Raw genomic sequence first — 21712 nt, 5'->3', positions numbered from 1 at the left:
TATAAAGCTGGCATACAGCAGGCTATTTTTACTGCAGTCTTTGCTTGGCTCAGCAATTCTTCTTTTTACGATTCTATGAATTTTTGCTTTTGTTTTGAGATAATATTTCTCTAGACACCACGACAAACATGAAAAATGTGGCATCAATTATTTTAAAGCTTGAAGAAAATATTTTCGATTTTAAAAAGCAGTAATTTGAATCAATATAAAGATGGGGTAAAATGCTGTTTCCACTGGGACTTTTGATGCTGCACAATCTCTCCTAATGATGAAGTTGGAAATGAAAGATTGACTTTGATGTCACTGGTGCTATACTCAAAGGAAAGGCATAATTTTCGCTTTTTATAGCTCCTTCAATTAAAATCCCTATTGTATTAATATCTGATGCTTATTTTCATAAAGACACAAAGCAAGCTCAGGTTGTTGGGGAAACTGCATGAGCATTTATTATACACATTCTGAAGTATTTAAATGCATTGTGTATGTGAAGAGTATTTAAACTACATTCAGCAAGGCTGTTGCTTGAACAGAAAATAGTGGAAATGTCAATTACATTTTGTTTATATGTCCAAGCAGTGCAGAATCCATCTTACTTTTCAAGAGATTCGTACAATGATGAGAGAAATATAACATGAACTTTTCCAGGACCCACAATTTGTGTGTATACCATTCCTGGGTCTGGTTTTCTTCTTTCACATTGATTTTCTTGCTCTTTTCTTAAATTTCCGGTTGAATATGCCCATATATCAGCTTCTGCAAAGGACTTCACATGACTACACTGATTTCTCCTCCTATATCAACAGGAAGCTCTCCCACCCCAAATTAGTCCAGCTGCATGGGGTATGCATGCAACAAGCTCCTATGTGCCTAGTGTTTGAATTCATGGAGCATGGCTGTTTGGCTGATTATCTCAAGAGGCAGCGAGGGAGTTTCTCAAAGGAAGAGCTCCTTGGAATGTGCCAAGATGTGTGTGAAGGAATGTCTTATCTGGAACAAGCGTCTGTCATCCACAGAGACTTGGTATGTCTGGGTCATGTCCGTCTGTACCTCTTGCAAAGAAATTAGTAAAAGGTAAAGGGACCCCTGACCGTTAGGTCCAGTCGTGGCTGACTCTGGGGTTGCAGCGCTCATCTCGCTCTATAGGCCAAGGGAGCTGGCGTACAGCTTCCGGGTCATGTGGCCAGCATGACTAAGCCGCTTCTGGCGAGCCAGAGCAGCGCACGGAAACGCCGTTTACCTTCCCACCAGAGCGGTACCTATTTATCTACTTTGACGTGCTTTTGAACTGCTAGGTTGGCAGGAGCAGGGACTGAGCAACGGGACCTCACTCCGTCGCGGGGATTCGAACCGCCGACCTTCTGATTGGCAAGTCCTAGGCTCTGTGGTTTAACCCACAGTAGCAGCTCTTAAATAAAGAAGGAAGTGAAATTATCACCACTTACAAACCATAATTTAAATAATTAGGACTGTAACAAATATTCTTCCATTTCAGTATGTGAGCCAAAAATAGCGGTTGTGGGGCCATTATAGTTATTTCCTGAAAAATCCTTTTATTGTCAGAATATTTACTCTTTTAGGCGACCCACCCCCCATCTTCAAATGCTATTGTTTCCCTACCTGCTGAGGCTCTGGTCCATTGTCCTTGTCGAGTTTTTCCACAGACTGGCCAGTCACATGGGTGATCCCAGCAAACTGGAAATCGCATGCTAAATGGGATGATATCACATCACTATGTAGCCAATTATATTTTGCTACATGAAGATATTAGTGAGGGAACACAGTCTGCTGAGAATGAGGGCAAACCTACATGGATCAAACATATTCATGAACCCAGCCAATCAGATTTGACCATATGATTATGTCATTGAGTGAAGAAGACAGACTAATCTGATTAAAAGAGGAGGAGCAAATCTGAGATATGTAAATGAATGTGCAAACATTTTCACAACCTCTGTGGAAAAATGCTCAAAGGTGTCAGATGTACTTTTCAACACAGCTAAAATTGCTCTTGAGAAATAATGTGTTGTTTCAGTTCAGCCCTACTAATACTCTCTTTTTCTCCATTCTACACAGGCTGCTCGGAATTGCTTGGTAGGAGAATTCCAAGTTGTCAAAGTGTCAGATTTTGGAATGTCACGGTAATTTGAACCTTGTATGCATACTGGACAAGTAGAATTCCACTAAAGTTTCCCCCTCCTTTTGAAATGTGTCCAGCAGCTACTTCATTGTTGTGGCAAAATATACATTTAGTCTGGAGCTCATAGTTGTCCTGTTCTTGCTGAAACTTCCTCTAGCTGTTCCCTCCTTTGACAATTTTTTTTTTTTTTAATGTGAACTCAAATTGCTGGAGGCACCATTTCTCATGATTTACACACTTGATTTCTTTTGCCCCATTGTCATTTCCAATCAAACAGTTTGAGCCATTGTAAAAACCTATAAAAACTAAGAACAAAGAAAATAATGAGATGCCTCTATCATACCACATTCAACCCTCTGGAAAAGAAATCCCATCAACTGTTAAACCACTGTCATCACCTGCTGTTTTCCAGGCATCATTTCACTAGTTGCTAGCCGGATATGTTCTGTAGTTAACAGGACTGTTGAAATGGTTGGCAGTATCTGATAATATGGAACCAGAGGCAGTGAACCATTTGGATTAGCTTCCAGTCTGGACCAGGACATATTATCCTCTTCACCAGTAATCACGTATTATAAGGAGGATGTTATGTTAGCATAGTGCACAGTATTTATTATTATTAATTCAATTTATATACCACCATCACAAGATCTTAGGGTGGTTCACAGAATAAAATCCAATATATAAAAACAAGTAAATAACTCAAACTAAAACAGTAACTCCCCCCCCCCCAAAAATCCCCCAATACTCACCCACAATATTGTATGAGATCCTGAGAACAGATTCTTATGCTTGCAATGTATGCATTCTGCCATGGAGCTGCAGCCTTTCCCTGTGTACAATGGTGTTTGTGTAATGTGGACCCTGGAATCATTCAAATGGGTTGTGGCCTTAAACACGTTGCTCTGTTTTAGATACGTCCTTGATGATCAGTATACCAGCTCCATGGGCACCAAATTCCCCATCAAATGGTCAGCACCAGAGGTTTTCTCCTATAGTCGGTATAGTACCAAATCTGATGTATGGTCATTCGGTAAGAGCCTTTAATCTCAAAATTCCCATTCACTTAATTACTTCATTACTTCTTGAAAAGACCTTCCATTGTTAATCCTTTCTAGATAAGAAGTTCCAGCCTCGTCCTCATATCCCTTTTGTGTAAAAAGGCTTACATTATTATTATTTAAATGTAATATGTTTTAAACCATATTTGGCTTAACATTTCCTATAGATGGGGAGGGGGGGATTGCAGGCGCCAGCATGGTCTGTGACTTATTATTAATTTGCATAGCATGGTTTGCATAAGAGGATTCTTCTGTCAAGTCATGGCATCATGCTTCTGCGAGCCTTTCCGCTTTGCTACCCCTCAATCTTTTCACATTCTCCACTGGGTCATTAAACCATCCTACTGTGACCTGAGGAATGACAACTAGCCTTTACCTATGAGTGAGCACTTCAACTAAGAGTTTCGTGATTTTGCTTATTCACCAATAAAGGATCCTGGAAGGACATCCCCTAGATTTATAAATGTTTCAAAGTACTTGTATCATGAAGATGCTTCTTGAGAGCCGGCATTACTTAGCTGATATGAATACGGAATTCCGCTAGAGACAGGCTAGCTCTGTGCTTTTTGCATACAGTTGTCAACTGCAATTAAGAAAATATCCTTTCCATTTTGCTTCTTTATTTTGAATTCACAATTAGTGTTTTGGGTGGTTTGTTTCTAGTCATGCAGAACAGCAACACTTGTTTAAAGTGAGTTTCACAGTTTCGATTTAACCGTGTTTTGATTCTGCAGTTGTGTTTGATTAATTAATTTTGACCCTTTTGAAAAGCAAGTTGGCAGACAGATCATAACCCCAGTGAAGAAGTTGCATTGTCTGCAACAAAGAAATTTTTAATAATTTACATGTGATCATTGTGAGCATCAATGGTAAAGTCCGGAGAGCCAGTGTGGTGTAGTAGTTAGAATGTCAGGATTCTTCTTCTTTGGCGATCATTTGTAGCCGTGTAAGATTGTCTTCCATAAACATGGTCTTAACAGTGAGTCTGTAAGTGACTGTGCAGGCCAATTCTGGATCCACACATCCTTCCACAGTGGGGATATAGGTTTTCTGGCGGGAGTTAATCACAGTATGGATTTGCCAAGTGTGCCTTCCTCTTAGCACGTTTCTCCCTTTTGTCCTGAGTTTGAGCATCTTCAAAGCCCATGACACCTTTGGTAAAGGCTGTTCTCCAATTGGATCTGTGAGGTCAGGGTTGAATTCCCCATTCAGCCATGAAGCTCACTGGGTGACATTGGCCAGTCACTGCCTCTCAGTCTAGTATTCCTATCAGGGTTGTTGTGGGGATTAAACAAGGAGGGAGAGAATCATGCAAGCCACCTCCAATTCCTTGAAAATATGGGATATAAATGCAATCGATCAGTCCTGGCTCCCACATGTAGGCAGAGGCAAACACGTAACGTACTGACAATCAGGAAACCAGTGAGACTAGTTCTATTGTAAGCCTCATTTAGTCTCAACATAGGAAGCTGCCTCATTTATGTATTTATTTATCTGAAATTCTGTTCACACTTTTCCGAAGGAGCCCAGGGCAGCAAGGACAGCCAGTCTTAAAAATAAATAAATTTCAAAACTGTTAAAAACACCTAAAAAAGATACATTTTAAAATGAGTCAGCAAAGTTTTTCAGCAGGTGGCCGGTCCACTGTCCCTCAGACCTTGTGGGGGAACCGGACTATATTTTGGAGGGAAAAAATTAAAAAATTCCTATGCCCCACAAATAACCCAGAGATGCATTTCAAATCAAAGGATACATTCACTCATGTAAAAACATGCTGATTCCTGGACTTTCCGCTGGCCGGATTTAGAAGGCGATTGGGCCGGATCTGGCGCCCGGGCCTTAGTTTTCCTACCCATGTTTTAAAACATTCTAAAAACTATTACAGTTAAAACCATTGTTTCATCCAGTGATCTCAGGGATTATTTCATTTTAGTTGTTGTATTTATATCCCACCTTTTCTTCCAAGGAGCTCAAGGTGGCATATATGACTCTCCCCTCCTTCATTTAATCCCCACAATAACCATGTGAGGTAGGTTATTTGTGGGGCATAGAAATTCGTTCATATTTTTCCCAAAAAAATATAGTCGGCCCCCCTCACAAGGTCTGAGGACAGTGGACCGGCCGCCTGCTGAAAAAGTTTGCTGACCCCTGGACTAGATTATCCACAGGGTCCCTTCTAACTCTAGGATTCTCTGCTGCCACTGCCATGTGGTGGGAATGGCTATGCACATGTACCTCTCTTCAGTCAGATTTGGGCCACCTTTGCCCTAGAAGAGGATTGCCCAGGGCTCCTCAGTAAACCAAGTAGCCTCCCAGACACAGAAGATGTCTGTGGGAGAAAGGCGGGCCATGACATTAATGTGGATGCGCTCTCTTCCAAAATTATATGTTGCTTGTTCTCTTTCAGGAGTATTGATGTGGGAGGTATTCAGCGAAGGCAAAATGCCTTACGAGAACCGGACCAATGCTGAAGTGGTGGAAGAAATCAGTGCTGGTTTACGTTTGTATAAGCCCAGACTGGCCTCCAATACCATTTACACACTCATGAGACATTGCTGGAGTGAGGTCAGTACTAGAACAGGTGCAGATTACTTCATATATGAGAAGAGGGATCAGAATGCCACCTCGTAAAGGGGGATCCGAAACAGCACTGGTCTTTACTTAAGGAGAGCAGAAGTAGTCCTGCTAACACATTTAAACATTCTAAGAAAAATAATATGCAAGTTTAGAATTTTAATTGGTCAAAAATTCTGGAAAATCTGTCATGTTAGGGTGGGGTTATCCCACTGCAGGTGTTAACTAGATTACCAATGCCAGGACGTTTGCGTTTTCATCAGCAATATAATTCTCATAAGCTTTAACATACTTGTCAGATTAAAATTAAGAATGTTGATGATGACGTAGGGCCACAATCAGACGAAACCTTTTTCACGTATTTACCAGCTCATGGAGCCCTCTGCCATATTCTGCACCTAGCCTTTTGCTTCCTGGTGAGAGGAAGCTTTGTCTGGTACCAGAAGAAAAAGGGCTCACTGCACAAAAACGTGACTGGGCTGGACAGTCACATATGAGCTGCTGTCTATTGTTTTCACCATCATGCAATGCTTACTAAACAACACTGCAGCTGCTATACTTTTTATATATGCTGGAAGCTGCCCAGAGTGGCTGGGGCAACCCAGTCAGATGGATGGGGTACAAATAAATTATTATTATTATTATTCCTTCTTAGAAGGTTTTCAGTAAGAATGCTGGCATGGTTTTTTTTTTAGCTTATTGTTGATTTTAATTTTTTGTTTGAATGTTTTAAAATAGTTGTTTTTAGCGGTATTTTCCATGGTAATTTTATTCTTTTTGTAAACCACTTTTGAGTTTTTATTACAATCGGGCAGTATAGAAATCCTGCAAAAATTCATTAATTAATTGCTTTTCTGGGTGCTATTGGCCTTCACAATATGGTCTTCAGTGTTGTCTTCTATGTTGTCCCTTCAGAAGCAAGAGGACAGACCCCCCTTCTCTACCCTGCTTTACCAGCTCAACGAAATATCTGAATCTGATCTTTAACTAAAGATGAAAGGAAGCTGCTTCTTAATTAAAAAAGAAAAAAGATATGAAAGGCATGACCACGTTTAGCACGCCTTGTTCAGATGTATTCATTCACCTTGAAGTAGCTGACCTGGGACAGAAATAGCAACAGGAATCCTGGCTATTTAAAAGTCCTACACAAACTGAGAAAATGGATAATGCAAGATGCTTTCAGGGTTGTGTCTAATTATCTGTTTAGTGAGGATCCAGGAGTCTATCTTCTGTTTCACATGGTGATACCGATATTGAAGATGATGAACTGTCATTGCTTTATGGAGCTGACACTCTTTTTTTAATTGAAAAATGACTCATTTCAAGGGGAACTGAAGTATGACTTTCATCCTCCAAGCCTGCTTGAAGCTGAACGGGAATATTAAGCTATTCATAAACAAATGTTTTGACAGCAAATTCAAAACACAATTTTCTTGCAATATAAATTGCATGGATTAACATAGGACGCAGCAGGGACAGGTGGGACACGTTACTGCATCTTGTACATTGGGAAAGTTAAGAATGGACTGCTTGCTTTGAAGCTCTGGAGTATAAACTATAGGATTCTGCTACTTGTTTATTTTCACTTTTTACATAATGTGTTGAAAGAAAGGGTGGGGGATATATATCTTCAGCAGGGTTAGCTAATATACAAATATTGTATAATATATTCTTTCACTATCAGCTGTTTAAAAACTGTTGTTACAAGAAACATGGGTAAAAAAAAATGTGAGCACCTCAGGTGGCAAGTGTTGAATGCTATTAATGACAGCAAATTGTTACTTTATTTTACATGAGAGAAATATAAATATATGATAGATAATGTACATTATATTGAACTTCCACCTTAGTTGTCAAAATTTCTTGAACTGGCCCTTTACGTGCTTACCCATTTCCAATGGTCAATTAGAATGTACATTATTATAAAATACCCTGCTGGACTGCTCTCCATTTGAGGATGACTTTGAACTGATTGTATTGTATTAGAATAGTATAGCTATTTAAGAGTTTTTGTACATTGTTATTGCTGTGATTATGTTTTTGTATTGTGTTTCATTATATAAATTTTGCTAGCCTCTTTGACCATTTTCAGATTGTAAAACTAGAGATTCTTTTAGAAAAATGCTGGAAAATAAATAATAACGGAAATATGGAATATGTAGATGAGATGAGAAAACTATTACAAACTGTTGGAGAGTAATATGTCCTGTTGTCTTCCATGTAAATACTATCATTACAAAAAGTTTCAATGCACAGGTTCACATTTAACAAATCTTATATATAAAGGAGAGTTCTATTGGATATTGGTGGTTGGCCCCAAAACAGGAACTTTAAAACAAATGTCCTGATCTGGCAAGAATGCCACTGTATACGCCAGGCATAGGCAAACTCTGGCCCTCCAGATGTTTGGGACTACTATTCCCATCATCCCTGACCACTGGTCCTGTTAGCTAGGGATGATGGGAATTGTGGTCCCAAACATCTGGAGGGCCAGAGTCTGCCTATGCTTGGTAAACGCAGCCTACATGTGTTCCTTGTGTTAATGTCCGTAGTCCAGACACATCTCATCCAGGCTCTACTTAACTGACTGAATGTATTTCTGGTGCAAGGCTGTACATCTGCATCCAGGACCACAATCGTTGCATAAGACCATTGCAGCTAAATCAAGGCCCAGGCTGTATCCTATGGAAGAGAGACTTTGCTGCAGAGTTATCTTTGACAGTGTTAAAAACTGAGATATGAAAGCTAGCAGCTAAATGGCATCTTAAACCTAGCTTATGGGCGCAACAATGGCATTGCCCTCAAAGAGGTAGAGCTGTATCTTGCTCTTGCATTTCAGAGTTGTACCCTCAATGTACAACTCAGGACTTGCTTGTCCTCGGTGTAAAGGAATTGTAATAATCTGATACTGTACATAGTTTTTCATAAAAGTCTTGCTGTTACACATTTTTTGAAATCGTTTTGGAGTAGTAAATATAAGAGCACCTTGTGTCAAACATTTTGTTAATCATTCCCAAACAAAATAATAATAAAACATCAGAAAAATCCAAGATTAGCCATATTCAGAGTAGAATTAATAGCTGTGACTAAATTATATACCTTAATCTAAATACATTAAAAGTACATTAAACAAGGCCACTTAAAACCTAAACAAAACATGTTGGGTTTAAAACCAAACAAAAAAGCCCATTTGAACTTGGTTGTGATTTACAGGCAGATCCGATCAGGGTTGAAAACAGTTTTTTCCTAAATTGTTCCCAAATTGCTTCTTTTGTTTTTTATATATTGCATTTTATTGTATTACAATTTGAATTCCTTAAAATTATACTCTTCTTAAGCCCTGCAAAATTCCTCTTGAGGTTTAATTTCTCCCTTTTGCCCTTTCATGCCTTAATTTCCCCTCTCCTACCCTGCCTTCTTTCTTGCCCTTAGCTTCTGTACCTGGTCTTGTGAATATTTTTGGAGTGCTTTTATTTGGCTGCCTTTTCATTTTCACTTGAATGATTCATTTTTACTTGAATGATTCATTTTCACTTGATTTCCTTTTCACTTGTTTTTTATTGGGCTGCATTTTCATTTTCACACACTTATGGGCGTGTGATTTATTCTCTCCCCCCCCCCCTTTCTTTTAGGGGAAATAAGGGTGGAAATAAGAAGCAGACACCTGACAATCTAGGGCTGGCTGAATGCTCCACAGGCGAGGCTTAAACTGCTTGCCTCTCCCCACTCTTTTTGGAGCCTCCTGCTCCTCTCTTCAGCCCTTAAGATGAGAGAGAAACGCCGAGGCCAACAGGCAGGCGCTCACTCTTCCTCACAGCAAGCAAGCGGACACGCAATCGCTGCTCATGCCGCCGATTTCTGTCGTTCTCCCCTCCTTCCCCGAGTCTGCCTACAGAATTTGCTCCAGCAGCGGAGCCCATTCCTCCAGCAGTTTCAAGGAGGACGGGCTTTGCGGGAGGGGGGTGGTTTCACAACCCGCGAAGTCCCCTGTCGTTAACAGGTGCAGTTACTGCCTGACAGGGGGACACGGTCGATGCACGCTGCGGAGGCGTGCAGGGCGGAGGTTGCGCGCGCGGGGGGGGCAGGTTTCTTTCTCGCGCCAGGGGGTGGGGGGCGATGAGCACAAGAGCTCAGGAAGCGCGCAAGCTGTAGCCATTTCCTGCTCTTTGTGCGTGTGTGTGAAAAGGAGGGAGGGGGAGGGGGAGAGAGAGGGAGCCTGTCTAACTAGGACTGTGTGTGCGTGTGTGTGTGTGTGTGACACGAATAGATCCGAGGAGGAGGAGGAGGCCGAGGCTGTGGCGGCGAAGGTGGAGACTGCCGAGTGGTGGCAGCAGCGGCGCCTCAGCATCTCTGCCTCCTCCGTTGCCCGCCGCTCGCTGCTGCATCCCGCGCAGAGCCCAGCCGCAGAGGCCGGCAGCATCCTCGCTTCCAAGGCCAGGTAAATTTAAAAAAACCACACCGGAGGATCCCGCCACCCCGCAGCCGGGGATCATGGGGGCGCGACGACGATGGCATCCCGGCGCGCGCGGCTGGGGGAGCCGCTGTCGAGCACGAGGCGGAGCGGCCACGACTAAGGCGGCGGCGGCGGCGGGGTGGAAAGATGCCTCTTGGCGCGCGGCTTTCTCGGCTTTAGCGAAGGGTCTGCGGCCCGGAGGACGAGAGACGGGGGTGGGTGGGTGGGGGTTGCATATATATATATAATATAGACGCAGGTGCGGGGTCGTTTTCCTCCCGGCGACAGAAACGGCGGACCTTCGTCAACATCCGTCGCCCGCCCCTGCCCGCAATTCATTCATCTCCTGCTCGCTTCGGCCGCCGACCATCAAACCATGGTGGTTTGATGTGGGGGGAAATCTGGGCAGTGTTTGGGCCGGAGGGGTCTTTCCCCCCCCCCCCCCCGCCAAGCCTGGGAGCCCGTTACCTCCCAAGGGCCGAATATGACAGCTTTGCTTGAAGGGCGTTGAACCATGAGACTGCAAAGCTCTGCCATGATTCAAACGGGTTTGCAACAGGCTTCTGGCAAGACCCCGGGCTCTCCTCCCCCGCCCGTATATTTTTATTTTTGCATTGCGGGGGGGAGGGTGTCACTTGCTTGGATGCATTTCAAAGCATGGATGCAGGCCTGCCGGTGTGTGTGTGTCGCAGGTGGCCAGGTACCGAAAGAAATTGGGCCCAGCTTGGGTTCCGAAGGATTTTCCAAGAGATCTCCCAGAATGCCTAGAGCTACCTGGGATATTTCAAGGCCTCCTTGTTTATTATAGAGCACCAAGCAAGTTCCGTGTGATTGGTTTGTTTCCTATGGTGGGGGGGGGTAGGGGTGGAAAAAATTGTGGTGGTTCCCAGGATTCTCTGCAAAAAATGAAACGCTTATTCTGTCTTTCTTAATGAGCACATAGGGTTTAATTAAGCAGTGGCTTCCAGGATCAAATCGTAGCTTGTCATTCCCTTGCACAGTTGGTCAGTAATTTAGTCATTAGGTGGTTGTGGGGTTGTTGTTGTTGCTTTTGTTGTTTATTTCTGTCTTGTTGGTTGGGAAATTAAAGGTGTGGTGCATAGGCAGAGATAGATCAGGGTGTGGGAGGCGAATGGAAAATGCTCAAAGGGAAATGATGTGGATTCACAGCAAACATGCACATTCTCAAAACTGGAAAAATAAAATAAAAAAGATGATAAAGTGGTAGAGGTGAAGGTGCAAATAAACATAGTTGAAAAATCAATGCTGCAGATCATACTGAAAGAAGCAGTTGGAGCCAATGGGATATGTGGTCTTTAACTTTGTATAATTGGAGGTACTGTAATTCACTCAAAATATATTTTGGTTTGGGCAATAATAAATCAAGCTTGATTTTTTTAAAATTCTTTTCCTGTCCTGTGTCATGTACACTCATATCTGCATTCCATCCTTGAGAATACATTTAAACAATGTTATACAGAAGCATTTGTCTGAGTCAAACTTTTGAACCCACAAGGTGTGAGTGGGTTGGAAATGAATTAGCTAGTTTATAGGGCCAAGAAGGTCCCAGATGACAGGAGATGAATTGGTTTTGCAGAGAATTGCTGCACAACTCACAGCTGAGATCTGTGAGGGGAGAAAACATGAGAAGGGCAAATAGAAGTGGGTGAGTTCTGATGGAGCTTCTCTGGACTCTTTTTCCCATATGTGCTTAGTGGGAGTTAAATGTAAATAAATAAATAAATAAAAGAACAAACCAGAATTTGAAGTTGCAGCTGAAAAGGATATTGTTGGTGATTCAGAGGGGGCCTCTGAGCCATCTGTTGCTGTCATTGTGGTGGCTGGGGCTGTTGGGTTTCACATCAAAATAATCTTAAGTAATGAGGTTGAACTGACCTGCAGGAAATGGAAAGGAAGGCAAGCTGTGATCAGGTGTTATTTGTTGTATTAGACAGTGAACTGCACCTCAGGATGTGTAGAGGATTTTTGGTTGCTGAAATGTAAGTAATCATCTGGCTCTAACTATTTTAAAACTAAGCTTTGCTCAACACAGCAGTTCTCAGAGTGAGAGATGCACCTCTTCACAGAAGTCATCTAGGAAACAGCCCCTACCAACCTACCTACCAACGAACTAACCACACTCTCCTAAATGAGTGTTTTAGAAGTCTCCCTGTGGTGTCATTGTGTGCATTTCTGCATATATTCTAGATCATCTGTTTTTCTTACAATTAAGTTTTGTTTTCCTACAAACCTTCTCATTCCCCAACCTCATTTTAGCTTTTTATTTTATTTTATTTATTATGTGTACCTCACTTTCCCACTCCCCAAAGGCAGCTTACAGTCATTTAAAATCCAAACAAGAGTTAAATGCTATTTCTGAAAGTTGGAAGATCTTTTGCAGTGGCTTCTGGTGCTATGTTAGAAACTGCAGCCAGAATGGGAAGTTAGATACACCACAGTACCCATGGAGAAGAACCTGGGTATGCGCCTGGAGCTGTTCTGACATAATAAGTAACTCTGGTTAGATGGAAATGGAAACTTCTGTATTCCTTGTGGCCACCCGAGAAGAGAGGGAGCTGGAGGAGTGTGCAAGCTCAAGGCTTGTGCACTTAATGCTAAATCATAGTTTAGTGTCCCATCCAAATACAGTCATTGGGTCTTCCATTTCAACTTGTATTAGATATGTATATTCTAACATTTCAGCTATGAGAAGAAGGGGGATGTCCCTTTAGGGGTGTAACAAGGAATTGTCTATTTGTCTCCGTCTCTACCGCCTTATATTCCTGGGAAGGAAAGAAAGGAGTCATCACAGGGAAAACATCAATGCATGAGGCGGATGGTTCTGGGTGATTTCAACATAAAAGCTAAGGTGACTTTGTCTGGTGTAGTTCAGGAATTCATGGCCTCCATGACAATCATGGACCTGTCTTAGATTATATCTCAGCCAGTGCATGTTGCAGAACTCACAATGGATCTTGCCTTCTGTCTGGAACAGATGATAATGTCATTACTTGATCAGGTTTGACCTGTAAGCTTCCCAGGGGTCTGGGATGGTTTTGATGCTCCATCCTTGCTGGCTGATTGAACCAGAGGGACCTGGACTGTCAGCGCTGGCCATCTGCAGAGTCCTATATACTCCTATATACTTGTAGGAGCTTAGAGTAATTAAGTGATAGGCTCCACGGCTAGAGCACAGGGTGTCAGACAACTTGTAGCCAAAATGACCTAATACAGGTAAGAACTCACTTGATGTCTTGGCCTTTGATGGTGATAATAGTGAACAAATCATATGTGTCCATCACCATTGTGATATAGCGTTGTCCACCTCAGTGTCGTCCAACAGAGCTGTTTTGTGTGGTGAGGGGTGTCCTGTGTGTGGGCTTCATGAAACAGACCTTGGAACCCATAGAAGCCCACTAGGAAGAACTAGCAGTGCATGAGCTACTGTAATGTGTTTCACATAGGGCTGCCTTTGAATCTGTTTCAGAAACTTCAGCTGATGTAGAGCATAGCCATCTGGTTATTGGCAGGTGGTCAGCACATGCTACCTTGATTGGGTTGCCAGTGCATTTTTGGACCCACGTTAAAGTACTGGTTATTACCTTTAAAGCCCGGGATGGTTTGGAGCCAAGCAAGTTATTTAAAGGATCACTTGAAGCCATATGGTCTTGCCCACAGCTTAAGAACTCAGAGGGCTGACTTCAGTGCCTGCCTGTAAAGTCAGTTTGACTGATGAGCAAATGTATATAACCTGAAATTATGGAATGCAGTTCTGTAGTGATTAGGCAGACCCCCATCTCACACGTTTTTTTAAAAAAAGTTTTTGATAGAGGGAGACATGAATGAGTTAACTGGGTTAAGGCTGAGTTAAAATTTATGCTGGTGATTTTAACATTATTATTTATTGTTGCTGACTTTTAAAAGGTTTTTTGGAATGTGTTTGCATTTTAAAATACTGTATGAGAAGGTACTATGTGGACACTCTCAGAAAGTGTAGTACAGTATATGTCCCTTAAATAAATAACTAATGTTACGCTTTGTAGACAACAGTGAAAGAGGGCATTTTCAAATAATTTGGTGGATGTTTCATTAGCGTAGCTTATTGTTACAGAGCAGAATTTTATTTCATAAGAATTAATGTGTGCTTATAGGAAGTGCTTTAATTGCATAGCTTCCATGTCCTGGCTTAGTGTAAATATATAGCTATCCATCAAAGCGACAGGTATTTCTACAACACCACTAGGACCCCCTAATAGTTCTTCTTGGTATAAAGTGTTTAGAAAAGCAGTATCCCAGTGGAATACAGTAATTCTAAAGTGATAGCATAGGGACATATGGTGGGAATGAATGTCATACATTAATTCATAGAATTGAGCAAATGAGATGAGAATTGGTATTAAAAATGAAAAATTTTGAACTATTGAAAACTAATGAAAACTATTAAAACTATTGAAAACTTTAGGCTGATGGTAGTTCAGTAAATGTGTGCCTCAATTACATTTTTTAGCTTCTTTGCAGTATTCCTGCTGGTTCCCATTAGACCAATGGTCTTCCACACGTGGGTCAGAAGAACCCATGAGTTGGCCATAGTCTGACCTATGGTCACAGCAGGAACTCTACCACCATAGCAATATATTATGTAAAATCAAAAATTGGATCTCGAAGCTCATTGGGCTAATGATATATAACAGATGGGACAGCTGACCCAACTCATTTTTCAATATTAATTATTTCTGTGAAATATGTGTCAGTTTGGAATATGTGGTATTTACTTTATTCGGAATGCACACATTTTGATAATTTAATTAGAATGTTTTGGTTACATCCAATTAACTATTACTTAGAGGACAGGATTCAACAAATGAGTCCCATCACCAGAAGGTCTGCAGACGCCATGCAATTGGCTTATGGGGGGAGGTTGTTTGCAAGAACCCCCTGGAGCAGCTCATGGAGAAGAGAGGGGATCAGTCCGTCTAGCAAGCCAAATTGCTTGTCCTGATAGAACAATCAAATTAGTGCTACACTGAATTCCTCCCAGAGTAGATCTGTTGAAATTAATGGATATAACTTAGTCATATCTATTAATTCATTGAGTCTACTCTGAATATGGCTGATCTTGGATTAGAGATGGAAAGGCCTGAAAAAGGAAGGGGGTGAGGAATGCCCCACCCAAGCCTTACTTTTGTGGTTTTTTTCTTAATCATTCTCAAACAAAATAATATTTTTTTAAACAAAATATTTGAGACAAGGTGCTCATATATTTACTAATCCAAAACAATTTCAAAAAATGTGGAACAGCAAGACTTTTATGCAAAACTATGTACAGCATCAGATTATTACAATTCCTTTACACCGAGGACAAGCAAGTCCTGAGTTGTACGTTGAGGGTACAACTCTGAAATGCAAGAGCAAGATATAGTTCCACCTCTTTGAGGGCAATGTCATTGTTGCGCCCTGTGAGTTCCAAACCAGGCCAAGGAATGGCCTGAGTGGGTGCAGCTGCACTGAAACTGAGAGGATAACAGAAAGCCTTCCCTGAACCTTCTCTATATAACCTTCCATGATTCAACACAAGAATCAGGAGCACCTTTGCTGTTATAGGCTCCCCATATGAGCTTACCTATGGCTTGAGGTTTACTGGGGTGGTCCTTCTGGTGCTTCCAACCCTGAGTGAAATTTGGGGTTCTGTGAGCTACCAGAGGCCTTCCCAGTAACAACATCCCAGCTGTGGAACACGGTCCCCAGACTTTGCCATCAGTTGTATAGGCCTTTAATATGTGTTAATTATGGTGCCAAAAAGATATATTTATATGAAGGGGGTATAGGGAGAATCCAGGGCCTGCCTGCAGAGTGGAAGGAAAGGGGGGCCTTTTTCTGTTTCCCCACTTCCAGTCTCTCTCTGAAGCATGGAGAAGAGACCCTTTTAAGAATATTAGGGGGTGAGCAGGGGATGCAAGGCTTTGTTTTTTGCAGTCTTCACATGAGGACTAGACCATGTGAAAAATGAACATAATATTTTAGCTGCAGTTCATTCATTTTCAGCTTTGTATTCTTGTTATTAAAGAAGTGCACCTAGACATTCTGTTGTTGCACCGATAACCTAGGATTAAGGTGCCATTTAGCTTCTAGCTTTCATATCTCAGTTTCTAACACTGTGGCAGAGACGCCCACCTTGAGTGTCCCGTTTGCAAACCTGAGACTTACCGTAAGTGTCCTTCTATGATCCCACTCCAAGGAGGGGTCGCCTCTCTCCACAGGCAGGATCAGTGAATGTGAGTGAGGCGACACCGAGCAAAAGGGATGGAGGGAAGGAAAGAAAAGAAAAGGCGACTGTGTATTCCTAGCCCCGCATGGAAGCACCATCACAGCCTGAACCAGAGCTGCTTCTTCCCGGCTACCTCTTCTTCCTGCACTAATAATAATAAACGTGCCAACCCTCTTGCTGCCCACCAGGCAGTTACCCCAGATGGCCAGCTGGGGGGGGAGGCGCCTCTGCTCAGAGTTTCACACCCACCCCCTTCACTTCTCATCCAACACCCAAGCAGTCTTTTTGAAGCAAGCAGGGGAGCAGGACTCAGGTGACTCTGAGGCCAGAAAAGAAAGACGCTTCTCCACTTCTCCAAGACCGGCTCATGTGCACAGGAAGGGACCAGAAACCTTGCCTTGGTTGTGCCTGAGCGGTTCCCACACGTGGAATGTGACTTGTGAATGGAGAGTTTCAAACTGTCCCTATAACATTTCCTTTGGCATATAAAATGGTATTGTATTTCTCAGGCTCATGACTGATGCTCAGGTTGAGAAGGGCTATTCCTTAGGTTAGAATTGCTAAGTGACAGTTTTGATGGCTAGCAGTTTACTTGGAGGCAGTTTTGTGTTGTTGTTTTGCAGTGTGTGTGTGTGTGTGTGTGTGTGTGTGTGTTGGTTGACCTGCTTGAGTTATCTGTTTTGCAGGTAGCATTTTGATGATTACCTGCTGTTCAAATGTCTTCTAGTAGTTTGACTCTTTGACTATCTTCTTCAGTCACAACTTTGTTTTTTGGAATTCTGCAGTGTTGAAGATGGAGCCGTTCTAAGTTGATTTCTGAATCATATGCTCCTTGTTAAACATGGAGAAGCTATTCTTTTGATCTGCATAGGATGGTGACTGCACATTTATGAAAGCAATTGCCCCAGACCAATTGAGTAGCTTTCCCATGTTCATCATGGAACAAGTGCTTCCAGACAGCACAAGGTCATCCTACTCTAGTGATAATTTTGCCTAGGGAGTTGCTGGTTTAGGCTGGCTTTGTCATGTCTGGAAATACTTAAATACTCTTTTTAGGTCCTCTGTGAATAACAGAAGGCATTGCACAGAAAATAATTTTTAAGAAGGGGGCGGATCACTTAAGATTTTTTGGAGATAGTGTCTTCTGTGCTTCATCATGTAATTTGAAGCAGAGTATGTGCTGTGTGAAAGGTCAAAAGTCTCCTTGTGTTTTTTTTTGGGGGGGGGATGGAAAAAAGTCCCTTCTTTCAAGTTAGCTGATGCAATCCACTTCTAGTGTAGAAAGTATGTAGTTATCTGTTGAGAGCTTGGTGCTGTAACAGTAGTCGGTCAGGCATGACAGTGCAGGAAGTATTGCACCTATACATGAACCACAAAGAGTACAGTTTATATCCCTCCCACCCCATCCTGTTTTCTCTTTTGAACACTCGCTTTGTCAGCTCTGTCCCATATAAACCCACGAGGCACAGATGGCTTCTGTTGGCTAATACCCCCTGCTGACCTTTTGAGGATCACTGACCCAGTGACCCCATTGCAGTATCACTGGAAAAAAGAAGGAACTATTTGGCTTTTATGGCTGTGGAGATGATGACAGCGGCGGCGGCACTAAGTAGCAGATGTTCTTGGCTCATGTGGGAAAGCTTGATAATTCTGCCATTATAGCAACAAAAATCTCTCCTTAAAATCATGAATTGAAAAGGAAAAGACATGAGATTAGTGTGTAAGCTTTTTCAAGTTGAATCAATGGTAGGTAGGGTTGCCACTCCCCCCACCCCCGCCGAAAGGGCTGCTGTGCTTTGAACAGCTGCCCAAGGAGCAGATACTTTGCTGGGGTAATTTTTCTTGGTAGGGAAATTAAATGGTGGGGAAAGCTTCATCTGTTAACATTTCAGCATGCCAGGGACCAAGCCAGAAAAAAACCCCTGGCAATTCTAATTATGCAGAATATGGATATATTTTGCTTCGCTGTTCTCATTTAAATATTTTTGTCTGTTTGGGGTAATGATATCAATGAACAATTGTGCTGCTTTAGAGGGGAATAGTACATCCTTTCCCCTTTCCATATTACAGCCAAACTTTTGTAAGAAGCAATATTTGAGTGATAACAATACTCAGCCATGTTGTAAGCAAGGCTTTCTAGCTTCAGACCTGCCCTAGCTTCCTTTACTTTCAACAACATTTTCACACAGAGTCTCTGCCAGTGAAACTTCCGCCCTCAAAGAAAACAGCATCTCAAAGCAACCAGCAGTGACAGGAGCAGCCATGCCTGCTGAACCTCTCCATGTCATGAAGCCGTTAAACGCACATGTAGTCTCCTTCATTTCATGAGCACATGCACAAAGAAATATGTGGAGCAGAAGCACAGCATGAAATCTGCTATGTGGGATGGAGTTTGCACTGAAGATATTTTGCTTTCTAACGCGGTTTTGTAAAGATAAACTTGGGCTGCTGTCCTAAGCCCACTTACCTGGGAGTAAGCGCTACTAAATGCAATAAGATTTCTAAGTGGAAATGATAAGGATTGCATTGTTAGTCATGTATCTTATGCCCAGAAGGCAAAGGGACTATTATAAATAGGCTGCAGACATTATGTAACATGGAATGATCCAGCAACTACAAGAAATTTGTTGTTATTGTTTTCTAAGCTTCTCTGCGTGAGCAAAACAATTAATGTTCATGTCAGAAAGAGATGCTCTTGTCCACATGCAACATTCCAGTTCTGAGACCAATGGCCACTTTCTGAGGCACTCCAGCCCTCTTCTCCAGCTGCTGAACACTTCAAAATGCGAAGCGTTATCACATATCAGGCACCTTAAATAGGACTTTCACATCACCTCACATCACCTGGGAGGGAAACCTCAATGCCAGGTTTGCACATTTATCAGTAGGTGTGAAGCAGCCCTGAGATGCACAGAATAAAAATGTGACAGAATCGAACTGTGGGATATAACCTCATTTCATGCAAGACTGCAGTGAGATAAACAAGAGGCATTCACTTCAGTACCTCTGAGGGAATATTATTATAATGTGTGCATTCCTCAAGAGGATTGCTACTCCGCCTATCTTTGGGCTTGCTCCCAGGGGCAATGAAATGCAAGCTCTTTGGGTTCTATGAATGTGTAAAGAGTTTGAGTTCAGCTCCTTCAAAATGAGAATAGTTGGTGTGACCCATATTTCTTCCTTCTGGAAACCTTTTCTTGTAAATCACTGACCACAAAGCCTAGGCAGGCAGCTGCTTTGCTGTGACAGCTGTTTATCACACTTGCCATAAGGACCTTTTCAGAATTACCTCATCTGATCGTTGTGTCCATCTGTTGTCGCTTCCATACTTGAGATTGTAACACATTAAATAACAGAGCCTTGATGACCACTACAGTTTTGCAGGGCCTACTGGTCCACAGATAAATAAAGATAAACAGACATCCATAAGTCCTTGTACAAGGGGAGGAAACACATTCCTCTGCTAGACATAGACACCTTTGCACATCTCCCCCCCCACTCCCCATTCAGTAGACTTCAGAGAATGTAGTTTGACCTGTAAAGAATCAATTAGTTGTTTGATCCAATCTAAAATGCCCCATGGGAATGTAAAGATAATTCAACAGTTCTATAGTGTGCTCGGATGAATTATCAGAATTTTACAGACTCAGGAATAATAATTAGTTTATTCAGCAATGTCGGCCTCTGGGTTATATTGACAGAGGCCAAACTTAATTGATAAAACCTCATAAACAGAAGTAGAAGAGGCATTTATTTTATTGAGCAATAATGCCAGTGTATCTGCTGCACTGAATCTGCACATGTTCTCTTAAGGTTGTGTTTCCTTTGCAGATATAACCACACTTTCCCACCACACTGCAGGTGCCTGTGCAAGTGCTGTAGACATTTGTTGGTTGTTTCCTTTTTCTGATGTGAAAAATAACAAAGTACACAGAATATTAAAAGAAGCACATGATCAGAACAATTGAATTAACTGGATAAGTAGAAGCTTTTGAAAGATGCTGCAAAATAAGGGAAATGTTTTCTGGGTGTCACATGTGAAAGTGTTATCACTGAGGACTTCTCTTCTGACAAACGGGGTTGGTTTCTCCATACTCAGGGGACTCAGTAGGTACATGAAATTATAAAGTTTGTACATTTTAAAAAAGCAGAGCAGAGTTCCCAGAGTGTTACTCGGGACTGTTTGTGTATGGAAATAGTTTAAGACAGTGAGGCAATGCTTCTTAAAGCGGCTGCACCACAGTAATGGTGTGCTGTTGGCCCATAGCATGGTAACCGCATTACAAGGTTAGTATTGCACAAATGGCATGCAGAAGGTAGTCTCAAGATCTTTAGATACACAAGGTACTGGAATGCTACAAATTATCCTTGTACCTCTCATCTGTGTCTCTTTTATCTTTCTCAAGACGAAAACATTTTATCTACCTGCCCACTATATGATTGTGGTGTAGCCTTGTCTTAACTGCTTGTGTATGTAAATCAAATCAAGTCAACGTGGTTTTCCTAATGATCTCAGCGATCCACATGTGGGCTACCAGCAGGCTATCTTAATGCTATCTTATGGCAGTTTCCCTTTGGAAATGCAGCCATGCAGCTTTGTCCTATGCAGGTTAACTCAGCAGTATATGGTGTGTTGTTGGCCTGGTGGAGCTAAGTGTGTATAGTATTACAGTCCAGTCTGCATTCCAATCCATAGTTACATCTTGTTTAATTCCTACTGATTTTAGTGGGGCATGTGTTTGCATGTTGGCCTGTTGTCTAATTTGATTCCATTTGTTCTGAATCCCTAAGTTTTCTGGCACTGGTTCTCTAACATAATCTTATTTTCTTTGAGTTTAGTTGTGAGTCTGAAAGCTTGGAGCCATGACAACTCACGTAACACTGGAGGATGCTCTGTCCAATGTGGACCTGCTGGAGGAGCTGCCATTACCTGATCAGCAGCCATGCATCGAGCCACCTCCATCGTCTATCATGTACCAGGTAAACAGCAGGTCTTCAAACATTTTATTCTAGGGCCTGCATGCTTTTGCCATTCATTTCTGCAGTTCGTGGTATTTTGAAGTCAAGCAGAAAACATTGTGATTGGGGAAATATGTAATACAGTAAGCAACAAAGGATGACTACAAGGTTTCTAGCTGGGGCATTCAGAAGAAGGTCCACTATTTGATTGCTGATTCATGACCCTAAACTGTGTTTTATATAATCAACTTTTTATTTTGTTC

At 42.0% G+C, this 21712-nt stretch overlaps 2 protein-coding genes across 4 annotated transcripts in view; both read left to right on the top strand.

Annotated features, from left to right (window-relative positions):
* The window catches only part of ITK (IL2 inducible T cell kinase), a 31263-nt gene extending 22495 nt beyond the window's left edge, over positions 1 to 8768 (top strand). The window contains exons 13-18 of the mRNA XM_083594900.1: positions 804 to 1020; positions 2074 to 2138; positions 3052 to 3170; positions 5606 to 5763; positions 6688 to 8149; positions 8267 to 8768. Of these exons, the coding sequence (XP_083451026.1) occupies positions 804 to 1020; positions 2074 to 2138; positions 3052 to 3170; positions 5606 to 5763; positions 6688 to 6759 (631 nt within the window). The 3' untranslated portion in view covers positions 6760 to 8149; positions 8267 to 8768. The remainder of the gene's footprint in view (positions 1 to 803; positions 1021 to 2073; positions 2139 to 3051; positions 3171 to 5605; positions 5764 to 6687; positions 8150 to 8266) is intronic.
* A 1078-nt stretch (positions 8769 to 9846) lies between these two features.
* LOC310757963 (cytoplasmic FMR1-interacting protein 2) overlaps positions 9847 to 21712 on the top strand; it is a 65111-nt gene continuing 53245 nt past the window's right edge. For 2 of the 3 annotated variants that reach the window (XM_083603812.1, XM_083603813.1), the window contains exons 1-2: positions 9928 to 10210; positions 21330 to 21470. In XM_083603812.1, coding sequence (XP_083459938.1) covers positions 21354 to 21470 — 117 coding nt within the window. In that variant the 5' untranslated portion in view covers positions 9928 to 10210; positions 21330 to 21353. Of the gene's footprint in view, positions 10211 to 21329; positions 21471 to 21712 lie in introns of all 3 variants that reach the window. The other variant, XM_083603811.1, reaches the window with a different exon arrangement.

Source organism: Podarcis filfolensis (assembly GCF_964270895.1).
Source record: "Podarcis filfolensis genome assembly, chromosome: 2".
Lineage (NCBI taxonomy): Eukaryota > Metazoa > Chordata > Lepidosauria > Squamata > Lacertidae > Podarcis > Podarcis filfolensis.
Note: the sequence above shows the minus strand (reverse complement) of the source record. Positions and strands in the feature narration are given on the sequence as shown.